General features: G+C 40.1%; 1 protein-coding gene across 5 annotated transcripts in view; it reads right to left on the minus strand.

Moving 5' to 3' along the window:
* Positions 1-17,598, minus strand: part of ICE2 (interactor of little elongation complex ELL subunit 2) — a 58,983-nt gene that overhangs the window by 34,328 nt on the left and 7,057 nt on the right. For 4 of the 5 annotated variants that reach the window (XM_055118286.1, XM_055118285.1, XM_004602631.2 and 1 more), the window contains exons 3-7: positions 11,128-11,389; positions 10,105-10,224; positions 2,131-2,268; positions 1,361-1,477; positions 1,058-1,217 (exon numbers count right to left, since the gene is read on the minus strand). In XM_055118286.1, coding sequence (XP_054974261.1) covers positions 1,058-1,217; positions 1,361-1,477; positions 2,131-2,268; positions 10,105-10,224; positions 11,128-11,389 — 797 coding nt within the window. The remainder of the gene's footprint in view (positions 1-1,057; positions 1,218-1,360; positions 1,478-2,130; positions 2,269-10,104; positions 10,225-11,127; positions 11,390-17,598) is intronic. The other variant, XM_055118288.1, reaches the window with a different exon arrangement.

Here is a 17,598-nt window from a genome sequence, read left to right on the forward strand (position 1 = left end):
AAAACAAAACAAAAAGATAGGACTGGAGCGATAGCACAGCGGATAGGGCGTTTGCCTTGCACCCAGCCAATCCCCGTTCGAATCCCAGCATCCCATATGGTCCCCTGAGCACCACCAGGAGTAATACCTGAGTTCAGAGCCAGGAGTAACCCCTGTGCATTGCTAGGTGTGACCCAAAAAAAAAAAAAAAAGAAAGATATAAGGACCAGAGAACCTGACTGTTAAGAAAAACATGCTCTAAAAGAATTCCATAAACAATACTTCATACTTTTACTATATTTATTATTCAGTTCTCATAGGGTTCTATTTTCAAAAAGTGCTGAAACTTTTAGAGCAAAGAATATTTAACTCTAAATGTGTAGTTTTGTTTCATTAGACAAAGTCTTTCATTATATGTTGTTACATATTAATTCTGGTAGATATGAAAAATACTAAATATAAAACAACAATAATCTTTTGCACAGAGGAATTTATGCCACAATGATAATTTTAGTAGACAACTATCAGAGAGTCTCTTACACATTTATAAGCATAGACATATTTTTATTCTGAATGAAGCAAGACAAATCAGTCTTGGTAACTCATCTATTTGGGTTATCTAATAGAGTCTTACATATCTTTCAGTTCAGTGATTGTGCATTGTGTATTCCCAGCATTGTATAGTTGACTGAACTTTTGTGTATTGTTGGCCACCCCGCACCACAACTATTTCTCTACCCTCTCACCACTCCCACCACACAAATACAGGTTTTGTAGATCTAATAACACATTTGTGAATGTTAAATATTTCTAACAGTGTTCTATAGGAACAATATAATTTAAATATTTCTAATTTAAACATTTAAATATTTAAATACAAAAATATCTAACTTAAATATTTCTAACAGAGAGTTCTATAGGAACTCTCCGTTAGACATTTCTACTGAGTGTAAATGTCAAATTTACAGCCTTCTTAAATCAAAGTTCAGATTTTGGCATTTGACAAACCACTACCTATGCTTAAACAGTTCAAACATAGCAACTTCTCTTTAGAGTATTGACAAGGAAAATCACAAACCTGCAACAGGTATTAGCTGAATACACACTGGAATTTCCCACTGCTCCTTGTAGTCTGGCCCATGGTTATTTAATAAAGTAAACAATGACTGACTAGTTAAAGCTACATGAGGATGGTATCTTGAAACAAGCTTCTCTGCATTTGGATCATTACTAATATCCTGAAAAACAACACACAACTTGTTAACTACTGTTATCTGTTAAAAAAATTTCTTGGATAGAGAATAAAATGGAAAATTCAGAGTTGCTTTAGAATATGTACAAAAGATCACTGAGGTATCTGAGAAACCATCTTCTTACTTACATCATGCACTGCTGCAGCTGTTTGTTCTGGTGTTTCAACGGCAGACGTACTGTCTTTTGAGAGATGCAGTTTTGCAGGCATTGAGGAAAACACTGTTTTTACAAACTTTACACTGCCCTTAAACCAGAAATTAAAAAAAAAAAAAAGTATCATTACAAAAATCTTGGTTTTTTTCCCCTAAGGAAAAAAAAAATCATGTAAAATTTTTAGCCTAAAATTTTTCACTTTTCTAAATGCAGATGCCAAATTTAGCGCTTTCTTCAACCAAAACTTTGATGACTTTGCTTGACAATCACATTTGTTTTTTGAAGAAGATTCCAAGGAAAAGTGCCACAAAAATTCTGCTTCCACTTTAAATTCTGTCATCTTGTGAAGTACAAGTCATACTAGGGTATAGCAGAACCTATAAAAGTCCTCTCTACACTTACTTTCTGTATGATTTTTCGCTATACCTACTTTCTATATAATTCTAAATAAAATCCCTCAAAAAGTTTTTTAAAAAAAGCCTCCTGCTTGAATTCAGGAACATTAAGACAAAATTAAAAATACTAAGAAACAAATTTGATTGTGGCATTTTACAAATACTAAACGCTGCTATTTATGAAATAAGACAGATGTGTAATGCATATTTTAAAAGTTCTATGACATTACTGCTCAAAATTCATTTAAATATAAAATAATGAGTATATGAAATAGATGGCCATTCAGATAAAATAAAATAGGTTTTTTTTTCTTTTTAAAAGCATATCCTTTTATACAGTAAACCTTACCAATGCAAGAAGTGTTTTTTCTAACTTTAATCCCATCTCCAATCTGAATGGGAAGAATCCCATTAAACTGGTGACTTCATGCAGAGTATAGAATTCCGGGTACTTTTTCACTTGCTCAATACAAGCTCTTAAAATTTGCTAGAAGAATTAAGAGAAATTCATTTGAATTCTGTATCTCTAATGTAACAAAAACAATTTAGACATATATGACTATGTACTTATTCATTCCAAATATTAGTCTTATTTCATTAATCAAATTTCAAATCAGAAAGGCATTCTATATATCTATTTGATTTAACTTTATTTTTACAACAATTCTTATTAGCCTAATTTCTCAAAATATTGATAATAAAAGATAAAAACCATATGATCATATCAATAGATGCAGAGAAAGCATTTGACAAGATCCAACATCCATTCATGATGAAAACTCTCACCAAAATGGGTTTTAGCGGAACTTTCCTCAAGATAGTCAAAGCCATCTACCACGAACCTATGGCAAGCACTATCATCAATGGGGAAAACTAAGGGCCTTTCCTCTAAGATCGGGGACGAGACAAGGATGCCCACTCTCACCACTTCTCTTCAATATAGTACTGGAAGTACTAGCAATAGCCATTAGGCAAGAAAAAGATATTAAGGGCATTCAGATAGGAAAGGAAGAAATCAAACTCTCACTATTCGCAGACGATATGATACTATATCTAGAGAAGCCTAAAACCTCTACTAAGAAACTCTTAGAAACAATTGACCTGTATAGTAAAGTCGCAGGCTATAAAATCAATACCCAAAAAACCATGGCCTTCCTATATGCAAACAATGAGACAGAGGAAAGGGACACAAAAAAAGCAATCCCGTTCACAATCGTGCCCCAGAAAATCAAATACCTCGGAATCAGCTTAACTAACGAAGTAAAGAACCTCTACAAAGAAAACTATAAAACGCTACTCCATGAAATAAAAGAGGACATGAGGAAATGGAAACATATCCCCTGCTCATGGATAGGGAGAATCAACACTGTCAAAATGGCAATACTCCCCAAAGCACTATACAGATTTAACGCGATCCCTATAAGGATACCGATGACATTCTTCAAAGAAATGGATCAAGCAATCCTGAAATTTATATGGAACAATAAATGCCCACGGATAGCTAAAACAATTCTTGGGAAAAAGATGATGGGAGGCATCACCCTCCCCCGTCTTAAACTTTACTACAAAGCGGTAACAATGAAAACATCATGGTACTGGAACAAAGGCAGAGCCGCAGACCAATGGAACAGAGTGGAATATCCCTACATACAACCCCAAATGTATGATCACTTAATATTTGATAAGGGGGCAAGAAATGTGAAGTGGAGCAAGGAAAGCCTCTTCAACAAATGGTACTGGCATAACTGGACAACCACATGAAAAAGAATGGGCTTAGATCTCGACCTGACACCATGCACAAAAATCAGATCAAAATGGATTAAAGACCTCAACATCAAACCACAATCCATAAGGTGTATCGAAGACAAGGTCGGCAAAACCCCTCATGATATTGAAGCTAAAGGTATCTTCAAAGATGACATGGAACTAAGCAATCTAGTAGAAACAGAGATAAACAAATGGGACTACATTAAACTAAGAAGTTTCTGCACCGCAAAAGACACAGTGACCAAATTACAAAGGCAATCTACAGAATGAGAAAGGATATTCACCCAATACCCATCTGATAAAGGGTTGATATCAAGAGTATATAAAGCACTGGTTGAACTCTATAAGAAGAAAACATCCAAGCCCATCAGAAAATGGGCTGAAGTAATGAACAGAAACTTTTCCAAGGAAGAGATACAAATGGCTAAAAGGTACATGAAAAAATGCTCTGCATCACTAATCATAAGGGAGATGCAAATCAAAACAACCGTGAGATACCACCTCACACCATAGAGAATGGTACATATCCAAAAGAACAAAAGCAACCACTGTTGGAGAGGATGTGGGGAGAAAGGGACCCTCCTGCACTGCTGGTGGGAATGCCGACTGGTTCAGCCCCTTTGGAAAACAATATGAACGACTCTCAAAAAATTAAAAATTGAGCTTCCATTTGATCCAGCAATACCACTTCTGGGAATATACCCTGGAAAAACAAAAAGTATAGTCGAAATGACATCTGCACTTATATGTTCATCGCGGCACTGTTTACAATAGCCAGAACCTGGAAAAAACCCGAGTGCCCAGAACAGATGACTGGTTAAAGAAACTTTGGTACATCTATACAATGGAATACTATGCAGCTGTTAGAAAAGATGAAGTCATGAACTTTGCATACAAGTGGATCAACATGGAAAGTATCATGCTAAGTGAAATGAGTCAGAAAGAGAAGGACAGGCACAGAAAGATTGCACTCATCTGTGGAGTATAAAATAATAGAGTAGGAGACTAATACCCAAGAACAGTAGTATATAATACCAGGAGGTTGACTCCATAGCTTGGAAGTTGGCCTCACACACTGGGGGAAAGTCATACCAAATGGAGAAGGGAACACCAAGTAAATTGTGAGTGGAGATCCCTCGTGGTAAGGGAAATGCGCACTGAAAGTGGACTAGTGACTGAACATGATGGCCACTCAATATCCCTAATGCAGAACACAACACTCAAAAGGAGAGAGAGAGAACATATTGGAATGCCCTGCCACAGAGGCGGGGTGGGAGGGATACTGTGTTCATTGGTGGTGGAGAATGGACACTGGTGGAGGAATGGGCTCCCGAACACTGCATGAGGGAAAAACAAGCACGAATAGTTTGAATCTTGAATCTGTAACTGTACCCTCACTGTGACTCACTAATTAAAAAAATATATATATTGATAATAATACTAAAATTAGCAATTCTACTATGTTTGAAATTAAATTATGAAGAAACTGTATATCCCAAGAAAATGTCAAAGAAATAAATCCACGTGTAAATTTCAATACACTATCTATTTCAATAAAAGCAGTAACATGAATGAGCATAAATAAGTTTTTTTTTTTTTTTTGGGTCACACCTGGCGATGCACAGGGGTTACTCCTGGCTCTGCACTCAGGAATTACCCCTGGCCGTGCTCAGGGGATCATATGGGATGCTGGGATTTGAACCCGGGTCGGCCACGTGCAAGGCAAACGCCCTACCCGCTGTGCTATCTCTCCAGCCCCCATAAATAAGTTTAATATCCCTAAAAGATTCCAAAGCACAATGAGTTACAGAAGCAGGTCATTTCACAGGTTATTCTAACCTACAATCTAAAAAATAAAGGAGAAATGTTAGAACTCATTCAAATGATGAATGTTTAATATTTATTTCTCTCCAACTACTTAAAAATGTTAATAACTTACAAGGAAAAGCAATCAGAAACAAGTTGACAATTTCTCCAACCAGAATAAGCAGCATTTGTGATGACATGTTCATAACCCCCACAGCACATACCTTTCCTTCTAAATCCAAGCTTCTCATACTCGATAACGGAATGTGGGGACAGAAGGAGGTTCTCATGAAAAATTTGTTTTAAGACAAATTCATCAGTAAATGTACTAGGGTTCATGTAGAAAGTGGGAGAGGTTTCCCGAAGATCCCTATTTGGAGCCAGAGATGTGGCTCAGTGGCAGAGCACAGGCTTCACATGTGTGAGATCCGGGGTTCTATCCCACACAGAAAGACAAAACAAACCCATTTTTTCTTATTCTGTGGACAAACCTAATCTGAATCTTTCAGGATACATTTTAGGCTACAACAGCTATTAGCAATGAACGTTATCTTTGTAGTATAGCTAAAATCTTTCCAGTTACCTCTAAAAATGTGTGAAATTATAAATTAACTTTAGAATATCCTTTCATCTATAATTTTATATCCCCTTCTTTCCTTCTTTGTTACTCTATACTAACATTAACACTTTCTCTTCCATCCACCCTTTCCAATGCTAACTTTTTTTTTTTTTTTTTTTTTGCTTTTTGGGTCATACCCGGCAATGCACAGGGGTTACTCCTGGTTCTACACTCAGGAATTACTCCTGGCGGTGCTCAGGGGACCATATTGGATGCTGGGATTCGAACCCAGGTCGGCCGCGTGCAAGGCAAACGCCCTACCCGCTGTGCTATCGCTCCAGCCCCTCCAATGCTAACTTTGATATTAAATTAAGGATATTACTTGAAATTGGACTGGAGCAACAGCATGGTGGGTAGGGCATTTGCCTTGCACGCAGCCAACCAGGGTTTGGTTCTTCCGTCCCTCTCGGAGAGCCCGGCAAGCTACCGAGAGTATCCCGCCTGCACGGCAGAGCCTGGCAAGCTACCCGTGGCATATTCAATATGCCAAAAACAGTAACAAGAAGTCTCACAATGGAGACGTTTGTTACTGGTGCCGCTCGAGCAAATCAATGAACAATGGGACGACAGTGCGACAGTGCTACTTGAAATTACGGAAGTTTTAACACCTGCTAACTCATACCTACATAAGAGTTTATTTCTTACTAATTGTTTCTCTGACATTCCCATTTGAGGTAACCATTAAAAGAATTTGATCACATAAAGAAAAACTGTGTATTAGAACTAGGTGTCACAGAGAATGTTCTAGTTAGCTATTTCCAGGCATCTGTCTAATGGAGGACACAGTTGCTTTGAAGTGGAGTTTCACTTAATTAAGCAACTACAGAAAGACAAAGAGGGGCCAGAGAGTGTAGTACAAGAGCTAGGGCACCACCTTGCATGGCACCCACAAGTTCCCCCAAGAATCACCGCTGGGGAAGGAGCACCCCCCAAAAAGTTTCTTTGACACTGAACAAGGTTAAGAGATGCTATCACCCACTGTATTAAACACTAATAATCCTCCAGATGCCTTGAGAGTTCAATACAACAAAATCAGAGCACACATATCACACACTATGTGTCCGTCATTACCTGAGAGTGTGCAGGGGGTCAGTTGTAGGCAGCTGCCCCAGGTTTGGTTCCAGGCACCAAATGACCTTATGAGTACCACAAGGACTCCCAGCACAAGTCAAAACCAAGTCCTGAGCATCACTCGGTGTGCCCTGGACCTCCCCAAATAACACACATCCATCATTACAAAGAAAGTGAAATAACTGAATCCTAAATTTTACTCTGTCCCAGAAAGGAAAAAAACTCTTATCATGTTTTAAAACTTAAAAAAATGAGGGGCCGGAGAGCTAGTACAGTGGGCAGGGCGCTTGCATTGCACACAGACAGCTGGGGTTAAATCGCTGGCACCCCGTACAGTACTCCAAGCACTGCCAGGAGAGTGGCCTGTATGGCTGATATCATAAGGTTCACTCCCACCCAACACAAGACTCTGAACAAACTATAATGAGTAATTTCCATGCACTGCTGGCCTGGTAAAACCAAGAAGAATGGGAACATGCTGGGTTCCATTCAAAACCACACGGTCCCTACACCTTCAGGTGCAGCCTGAGAGCTCATAAACCAGGGAGGTCCTAAGAGCAGCAAACCTTAGGCCCTCACAGAGAGATGCCAAGGACTGAGAACTGCTTGGAGGGCACTGATTGGGAGCACCTCCCTCTTACAAAAAGGAAGAAGAATCTGCCATGGCCATAAACACAGAAACCAGCCTGACACAGTGAAAGTGAAGAGAACAGCAGAGTGGGCAGTAAGTGAACCTAGAAGTCAGGTGTGCAAAGAGCAAAGACTCCCCTAGTTCTCAGAGGCAGAGAGCTGGAAGTAAGACGCGCAGAATGAAGGCTCGAAATGCAGAAACATGAAACAACCGCACACATAGATTCACAACTAGGTGATTCACAACAGCCCCAAAGTGGAAGCACCCAAGTGTCAATGAATGAATGAATGGCCAAACAGTAGCCATGTGTAGGCATTGGAAGACTTACTCTACCTTATGAGCAGATAAACAGGATTCTGACAGAGCCATCAAAAAAGAGGGATCCCAAAGACACAGAGCTATGTAAAACAAGCCAGTCACAGAGCTATATTGTGTGGCTCCACTTGTGTGGGGTTCTCAGAGCAAAGACACTGATGGCTCCCCAAGGAGTTACAAGAGGACTGGAAGATACTGTTTGATGGGTTTGAAACAGCAAGAAAAACCTTCCTGGGGTCCGGAGATGGTTCAATGGCCCAGCATCCTGCCCTCGCTGCTTGGCCTCCATGTGTGTGCTGGCACGGCAGCAGGAGAAAGAAGAAAAACTGAGAGTCGGGAAGGCAGGGCCGGGTTTAAAGTGCATGTTTCACACCAGGCCACAAAAGGCCCCCAACCCTGCCAGGACGATCCCTAAGCACAGTGCTGGGGGGAGCCCTGAGCACTGTCAGGTGTGGCCATCATTCAATCCCAAGGGAAAACAAAGGAAAGGGGGAAACAAAAGACATGTATGTTTTCTGTTCCAGAGGTCTTAATATCCGGGAATCTCCAGAGTGGCAACAGTGTCTGATACTGACAAAATGACAGGTGGCCTCTACACTGCTTCAGGACAGAAAGAATCAGACCAATCAAAAGGCCCATACCTACCCTCTGACCTGCAAGAATCGAGGGAGAAAATTCAGCTAATCACCAATATCAGGATTAACGAGGCCTTGGACAGGAAACCTCCATAGAGCTCTTCCAGTCTTTCTTCACCTGTGAGAAGGGGCAATAGTCCCCAGCAGCTGACCACTGTCTTGAATGACAATCCTGAGGGCCGTGGCACCTCTCTTCCCCCTGGTTGTTTCTGAGTAGCATTCCCTGTAGAAAGCTACAAATCCTACAGGAAACACTCTCCTCATTTCTGTCGACCATTCTAGTAAAATACTAAAGTAGACACAGGGTCCCAGGAACTCTCTATCTGCTGTGAGTCTGAAATCCAAGTGACAACCTAGGACTTGCACTGCTGAGTGGGAGCCATCCTGCAGGACTGGGCCTCACTCAACTTGTGTGCTCTGTGCTTAGTCAGAACAGTCAGGACCAGAACCTCACTGAATCGCAGATCCTTGCCTGAGAGAGCACCCGGAGGGCTGAGCAGTGCTGGGAGGAGCCTCTCTTCCCTGAACGGCTTTGGACAGGTCTAAGAAAAGCTGGGTTCTGGATCAGTGGTCTCCACCCTGACATATTCGCTCCAAAAAGCAATCAAGGCATCAGATCAAACGATCAAAGCAAGCTAGAGCTTCCAAATACAGTTGTGTTGGATTCACCTGACCACTACAGTCCTGCTCTCGAGGGCTGCTATTCTCACAACTGAAATAGACACTGCAAGGGGCCAGAGCCAGAAAGTGGGGATGGTGTTTGCCTTGCACGTGGCAGACCCAAGTTTGCTTCCCAGCACCCCATACGGTCTCCAGAGACCACCAGGACTAATCCCTGAGGGCAGAGCCAGAAGTACAGCCCTGAGTACAGCCAGGTATGGCCCCCAAACAAAATAAAAACAACAATGACCACCACACACACACACACACACACACACACACACACACCCCAAAGTAACAACCACCACCATTATCTCTCTCTCTCTCTCTCTCTCTCTCTCTCTCTCTCACACACACACACACACACACACACACACACAAACACACACACACACACACACAAACACACACACACACACAAACACACACACGAAAAACTTCATGCCGTGGGGCCTGGGGATAGCTCCTTGGAAAGGTCCTGCCTGCCTCTAAGATGCCTGGCACCTGATGAATGTGACCCTGCTAGCACTGCCACTGGGGATCACGACTCCAGGAGAGTCAGGGAGCCCCACAGCCAAGCACATGACCCCTGATAAACACCACAACCTAAACCTAAGTGTCCAGCAAGAATCACAACCAGGTAAGTGCGTTCTAGTGACTGTAGTAACAAAGGGAAAGAGGAAGGGAGGGGCAAAAGCAAAAAACGCTGCATACAGTCAAAGTGGACATTTGTATAGGATTCTGGCACAAGCAGCACATTTCACAACACCACTACTCAGATATCACTGCTGGCAGACTCCATGAAGGGGATTTTTTTACCTCTGTGAAAAGACGAGCATCATCGGAGAGCATATCATAATCCTGGGCACATTTCTTAGCAGAATTCTGCAAAAACTTTAGGAATTCAGTAACTTCTTGGTTCACAAGTTTTTTCATATCCTGATTTTTTTTTAAAGAAAATTAAGACATGTCTTAGAATAAGAAGCTTAGTTTAAAAAAATCATTTCCTTTATAATTAAACTCAGGAATAATGAAAGTGTATAGTAAAAACATAAAGACTAAACAAGCATTACTAACAATGACACCCTTGTCATTAAAAACATCAAATAGAAAATCAAAAGTTTGAATCTATAATTCAGTATATGAATAAGGCTATTAAATAAAATGCTTAATATTAAAAAAACACTTTCATGGAAAAGTGAGCAAACAATATTGTAACAAGTTACAAATTAAATAGAAATGGCTATAATCATGTGAAAGAAAGCATATTTTTATTGACAGTCATAACAAAATAGGCTAAAAAACAAGGATCACCAATTTTCCCATATCAAATTATGGCAAAAAGAAAAATGCCTAGTATTAATGAAGATTTCTTTAAATTTTATAAAATAGTGGCACAGATTGTTATAAACTTTTGTACAATATGCCCATGTGAAACTGCAGATAAAAACCTTAGGAACAGTTTTTGATCTAGACTTTATTTTAAATAAATCTCAAATTTTAAATCTCAAAAATACATACAAAGAATTTGCAATAACAGATATTCAGCACTGCACTATTTATATAATCAAGAATCTGGAACCTAAAGTAACAAACAAATAATAAGTAGAACTGATTCAGTAGCTACACAGAGTTCTAGTTTCAGCACTTAAACTGGAGTGAAATTTCTCAAAACTAGTGCAAAATGTAGAAGCAACAAAAGAATGAAACTATGACTGCATCATCAATTAAATCCCTTAGTTTTTATTTTTGTTAGTATGAGTACACCTTAAAACATGACAATAAATTAAAATATTTCCTGACTTTGTATTTTTTACTAAAACTGAAGAACAGTATACATACCAAGAACTGCATGTAATCATTTTTATTTATTCCAGCAGCTTTGGAATTTGTAGGAATTTTTGCATATTTAACCAACAAGTCCACATAAGCCCTCTGCTCCCTCTGTGAGAAATGAGAGAAACGAGGGTAAGGGACTCGTGGTTTGGGAAGAAGAACCATTCCAACTGTGGTTTTGACTTTTTTCTTTGCTTGAGTTGCTGAGCTAACTGCCGGCTCATTTTCTACAGAACTTGCTGAGGCATTCAGATTTTCTCCTATACGTCTGGAAAAAAAAAAATACAATTTACAAATATGTGCTTTTCACATGAAGATTACTATCATGGAACTTCATGATTTTCAATCAACAGGGAGAATACAGTGTGATTAAAACAGTAAATTTGGGATTATTTAACTCTGCCACCTGCATTTTAATGGCCAGCCATTTAGTGTAAATTAAGTATTCTGTAGGGTAGCAGCCCGTTACAAGCTCACCTTCCTGTAACTGATGGAAGAGGAAGAGGCATGTCCTTAGACAGGTTGTTTAGTTTGGAAGCTTGTCCTTCTCACTGAAGAGAGAGGTAAAACACTTGCCAATTATACAGAGAGGTACTGTGTTTCTACCTTATTAGAATACAGGTTGTTTTCAATGCTTTTTCAGTAAAATACCAGCAACAGGGTGAACAAAGGCCACGAAATAAGTTACAATTAGGTCACAAAGTTGGAGTTAACAAATTCACCGAGATTCTAAATATTTGGTTTCCTCTGCTTTAATTATCTCAAAATTTTAAAGAAAAAATTTCGACACTGTGTACCATATTTTCTGGAAGCAACAGTAGTATTAGAAAAGTTGCATGATCCTCTATTACGTATGTACAGGGCAGAACGTATGGCAATATCTGCAGGACAAAATCTTTGTAAGGGACACAAGCACGATCTTGGCATACTGATAATGAAATGAACTTGAGGACAAAGCAGTGAGTACCCAGCCATCCTGTTTTCATATTTGTTCATGAAGTGATTTTTAAAAGTCATCTTAACGATCAGAGCAATAGTCCAATGGGTAGGATGCTGGCCTTGCACACAGTCTACTCAGGTTTAAATACCGGGACCCCAGATGGTCCTCCAAGTCCTAACAGGAGTGATCCCTGCACACAGAGCCAGGAGGAGTAAGCGCTTAGCACTGCTAGGTGTGGCCCAAGAATCAAAAAATAAAATTAAAAATCCATCTTATCATCTCAATTAACGCACAGGAGAAGAACAAACAGATGCTCAGATCCACATGGTGCTGGGTGTTGAGCCATGTTTCTGGTCTTTGTTGCTCATACCCTGCCCTTCTTCTTGTTACTTATGTGCTCTGACCTATGTCTTTAGTACAGTTCAAGATACTGTACCCTCACACTGCCCTAGCTTCCACTACTGTTTCACCATTATAACTATTCCCTGTAACTTGGTTACAAATTTAACAAGGAATAAGACAGGAAACAGAGGAGAGAGAACATCTGGGGATTCACTCTGCACTTCTCCATCCACGGATGTTCAATGGGTGATGATCATGCGCTAGGGAGGAGATACATCAAGGTGAGGCAGAGTCTAGGACACAGTCAATCCAATAACCTTGGGTAAAAGAAAGGAAAATAGATACATGTATAAACATAGGCGACCATTAACCCTCAGTGCTCTACAGTGAACTACTGAGCAAGTACCATTGAGGCCTGGGGGAAAGGGGACAAGAAATATTCAGAGCAGTGATTCTTAATCCTACAGTACTGATGGCCTCAGTATACTTTAGAAGCCTGTGGGAGAATCTGGGTTTTCACTGAAAGGAGCAAATCAAAGGCATCTAAAGTAAGAAATAGCAAATAATCTGTAAGGTGGTCAGTGCCTGCACAACTTTCAATGATCCCTTCAAGCTTCCTCTAATATACAAATACCAGGTAGTGCTTATACTACAAACATACTCTTTCTTTTCCTATGATTATTTTATTTTTTATTTTTTTGGTTTTTGGGTCACACCCGGCGATGCTCAGGGGTTACTCCTGGCTCATGCACTCAAGAATTACTCCTGGAGGTGCTCAGGGGACCATATGGGATGCTGGGATTCAAACCCGAGTCAGCCGCATGCAAGGCAAACACCCTACCCGTTGTACTATCGCTCCAGCCCACCGATCATTATTTTAGATAGTTTTACTTTTCTTCAGTCCACCCTTATTTCTTTCCTGTTTATCTTACCTCACTAGTATAGTAGTCTGTATGTGGTTATTATCTTCAAATTTTAATTCAGACTAGTAAACGAGATGTCTTCTTTCTAATTCATACCTGGATGAAAAGCTGAAGGGTCACACCCTATAAGGTTCACAGCCATCACACTAGATCTGTGTCTGGACAAAGGGTAAGTTAAGTTCTACTCAAAACTACCAGTGACTTGTTTAGAAGCATTTTTATAATACTCAAGAAGGTAAATACTCAATAATGTTTCAAAGAGTTAGGGGCCCCTAAGTAAAACTAAATTTTTGAGATCAGTCACTTAGAGCTAAACTACAGATGAAAAACAATTTAAAGATCTGGGTAGGAGGGAAATGAATTTTAGATGTTAAAATAAGGATACTCTTTTTGGCTCTGAATACAGGGTAAAAAAAGATGTACAAAAAGATGTACATAGCTACTAAAGTTTCTTCAGTAACTGTATAAAAATAAGCATATTTTAGGTGAACAAAATGAATATTAACTGCTGATCTTGGAAGAAATGTATTACAGCAAATTGATTTCTTACTAGAAAATGTCTTGAGAGCTATTCAAGCCTCACAGCATTGTGTCCTCAACTCCTAACAATACAGCTTCACAGCTGTCTCTCTGAATATGAGAACTTGTCTGTCCTTGTGGCACAAACTGGCAAATTTAATTAAGTTGCTGCAGCAACAAGATGCTGACTCAGATATGCCAGAGTAGGGATGTCAAGAAACGGAGTGGTTTAAATTAGCTACATTCAGCAAAGAATGAAATGGCAGCACTTCAAGATCATTTCCATGTGCAGCGCTGTCAAAGTCTTCATCAGGCTGCGAGCCAAAAGCATCTGACAGGGCTTCTCTATCCACACTTAGAGCATTATATTTTATTTCACTTGATGGTTTGAAGTTTCCCCCCCTTCACTTTGTCAACTACCCTGTCTTCTTTTTCACTTAAAGTTTCTATAAAAAAAAAAAGAAGGCAGAATTCAAACTTTCTGCTTCCTAAATTCTAAGTCTACAGGTCTGAGCAGTTTAAACTGTATAGTGGAACCAGCCTTCTGGTCTCATCAACTACCTACCTGCACCTTCTTGGAAATCAATTTATGCTTTTCTGTTAAACACATTGATTTTTTTCCTATTTAAATATGTCTTCCTCCCTGTTAGTGCAAAACTCAATTATAAATACAGAAGCTTTTTTTTTCTTTTAAAAAGGCAGACTATTCCCCTTTGGAAGAGGGGAGAAGGGTTGAATAAAAACCTTATATTGTTGATAGCAGCACGGCAGCATTAGTTAGGGTCAGTATTTCTTTATATATTTTCTTCCTTTGTTTTTTTGCTTTGTTTTTGGGCCACACCCAGTGATGCTCAGGAGTTACTCCTACCAGTGCTCAGAGAAACATATTGGAAGTCAAGATAATCAAATCTGGATTGGTTACCTGTGAGGCAAATGTTCTACTCACTGTTCTATTTCTCCAGTTCCAAAAGGAAGTCAAAATTTTTTCAAAACATTAGAGCACAAAATTCATAATTATGAATAGACACCAGAGAGATAGCACAGGGACTAGGCATCTGGTCAACCCCCAATGTGATCCCCTCTGGCACGGAGGACCGGAGCAAGGAGCAGTGTGCTGATGGTCCCTGAACTGCCCAGGAAGCTCCAGCAGTTCCACAATCTCAGGCCCCCCACTGAAGGACTCCAAGCTGACCCAGGGTCCCCGGGAGAGGCCTGTGCCTCCTAAGCACTGCTCAAAGATCAGCCCCCCCTCCCAATTTTATTCTACTCTGAAAAAATGGAAGTTGAAGTAAAAGTCAATAAAATACATTTTCTCCAAAACAATACATGTTTATTAAGACCCATCACAATAGAACTGACACTCATTCTCTGACTCAAGTAAACCAGGCAATTCATTAGTTAAGTGACAACAATCTTAAAGGAACTCATTATCGCCAGGGAGTAACAGAAGTTGAACAAAACAAAACACAGCCTTAAAAAATACCCATAGATGCATACTCACAAAGGAACTATTGTCTCAACCTACAGCAGTCTATCATTAACAAACATGCTTTGCACTCAGGCTCTGAGGCACTAAAAGCTTATGGTCACAAAACCAAAAATTCCAGGCATCCCATGTGTGCCCAGCTCAATCTTGCAATTCCTAGAGCCAAACTACAGTCAGGTGTTTGTGCCCTCTCTTCTCCCCCTGCCGCTGTGCCAGCACCACAACTAAAACTATGTCTGAGTGTAATGGCCACAGAGTAGAGCCCTGGTCAGCATCTGAGTACTGCCACTGATGGAGCAGACTGAGGTGAGTACTAAGAGAGCAAGCACAAACTGAGGTGTGGCTTCAGGGGACGCCAGAGTTGAGACTGGCAAGACAGTGGAGATGCCACTGCTGGAAAAGGGGAGGGGAGGAGGAAAATAAAAAAAGACTGGAAAGTACAGAGGGAAGGTGTTTTGTTTTGCAAAGCAAATGTGGAAGACCTGGGTTTAATCCTTGCATCACACAGAGACTCCAAGCACTGCCAGGCATAATCCCTGAGGCACAAAGTCAGGAATAAGCCCTGAGCACCACTTGGTATGGAAAAAAAAAAATTGTTTTCCCCTAAAGTTTCCTCTAGGACTGAGAGAGTGGGAAGGCATTTGCCTTGCACACACCAACCCTGGTCCAGTCCGCAGCACCTGAGCCTCGCCAGAGGGATCCCTGGGAGCAGAGCCAGGAGTAAGCCCTGAACACCACCAGGTGTGGCCCCAAACAGTTTCTTCTGAAACTGCCTCTTTAAAACTTATTTTTATTGAATCACCATGAAATAGTTAAAACATTCATGGTTGGGTTTCAGTCATACAATATTTCAACACCCATTCCTCCACTGGTGTACATTTCCCACCACCAATGCCCCCAGTTTTCCTACTCCCAGCCTTTCCCAGGCCCCCCGCCCCCAATCCCTTTTGGGCATTATGGTTTGCAGCACAGATAACTAAGAGGTTATGATGTTTGTTCCTTTACTTACTTATACCATGCAGTTCTTATCCAGAGTGATCATTTCCAACTATCTTTGTCAAAGTGTTCCTTTTCTATTCCAACTGCTTTCTCCCCCAGCACCTGAGGTAGGCTTCCAACTGTGGACCAATGCTCCTGGCCTTTGTTTCTACTGTTCTTGGATATTAGTCTCATATTATGGTTTTTTTTTAATATCCAACAAATGAGTCCGATCATTCTATGTCTATCCCTTTCCTCTGACTCGTTTCACTCAACATGATACTATATCCATCCATATATGAGCAAATTTCATTAACTTCATTTTTCTTAACAGCTGCACAGTATTCCATTGTGTAGATGTACTATAGTTTAACAAGTCATCTGTTCTCCGGCACTTGGGTTGTTTACAGAATCTGGCTATTATTAATAGTGCTGCAATGAACATAGAAGTGCAGATAGCATTTCTGCTTGTTTTTGGGCCCCTGGGGTATATTCCCAGAAGGGGTATTGCTGGGTCATATGCAAGCCAATTTCTAGCTTTTTGAGGAATGTCCATATTGTTTTCCAAAAAGCTGGACCAGTCAGCATTCCCATCAACAACGAAGAGTCTCTTTCTTCTGCATCCACACCAGCACTGATTGCTCTTGTTCTTTTTGATGTGTGCCAGTCTCTGTGGTGTGAGACACCTCATTATTGTTTTAATTTGCATCTCCCTGATGATTAGCCATATACAGCTTTTTTTTTTTCATTTGTCTTTTGGCCATTTATATTTCTTCTTTGAGGCAGTTTCTGTTCATTTCTTCTCCCCATTTTTTGATGGGTTTGGATTTTTTTTCTTGTAAAGTTCTACCAGTGTCTTATATATCTTGGATATTAACCCTTTATCAGATGGGTATTACATAAATAATTTTCCCAATCTGTGGGCTGTCTTTGTTCTTTGTATCTTGGTCACGAATTCTTTCAAGGTACAGAAACTTCTTAGTTCAATATAGTCCCATTTGTTTATCTTTGCTTGCACTTGCTTGGTCAGTAGTGTTTCATTCTTGAAGATTAGCTTTGGTGTCATGGAGGGTTATGCCTACATTTTCTTCCATGTATCTTAAGGATTCAGATACATAATTTGATATTGAGGTCTTTAACCCATTTTGGTTTGACTTTTGTGCCTGGAGTTAAGACACAGTCTGAGTTCATTTTCTGTATGTAGCCATTCAGTTTTTCCAGCATCACTTGTTGAGGAGGCTTTCCTTGCTCCACTTCATATTTCTTGCTATTTCATCAAATTAATATTT

This window comes from Sorex araneus, chromosome 10, assembly GCF_027595985.1.
Source record: "Sorex araneus isolate mSorAra2 chromosome 10, mSorAra2.pri, whole genome shotgun sequence".
Classification (NCBI taxonomy): Eukaryota; Metazoa; Chordata; class Mammalia; order Eulipotyphla; family Soricidae; genus Sorex; species Sorex araneus.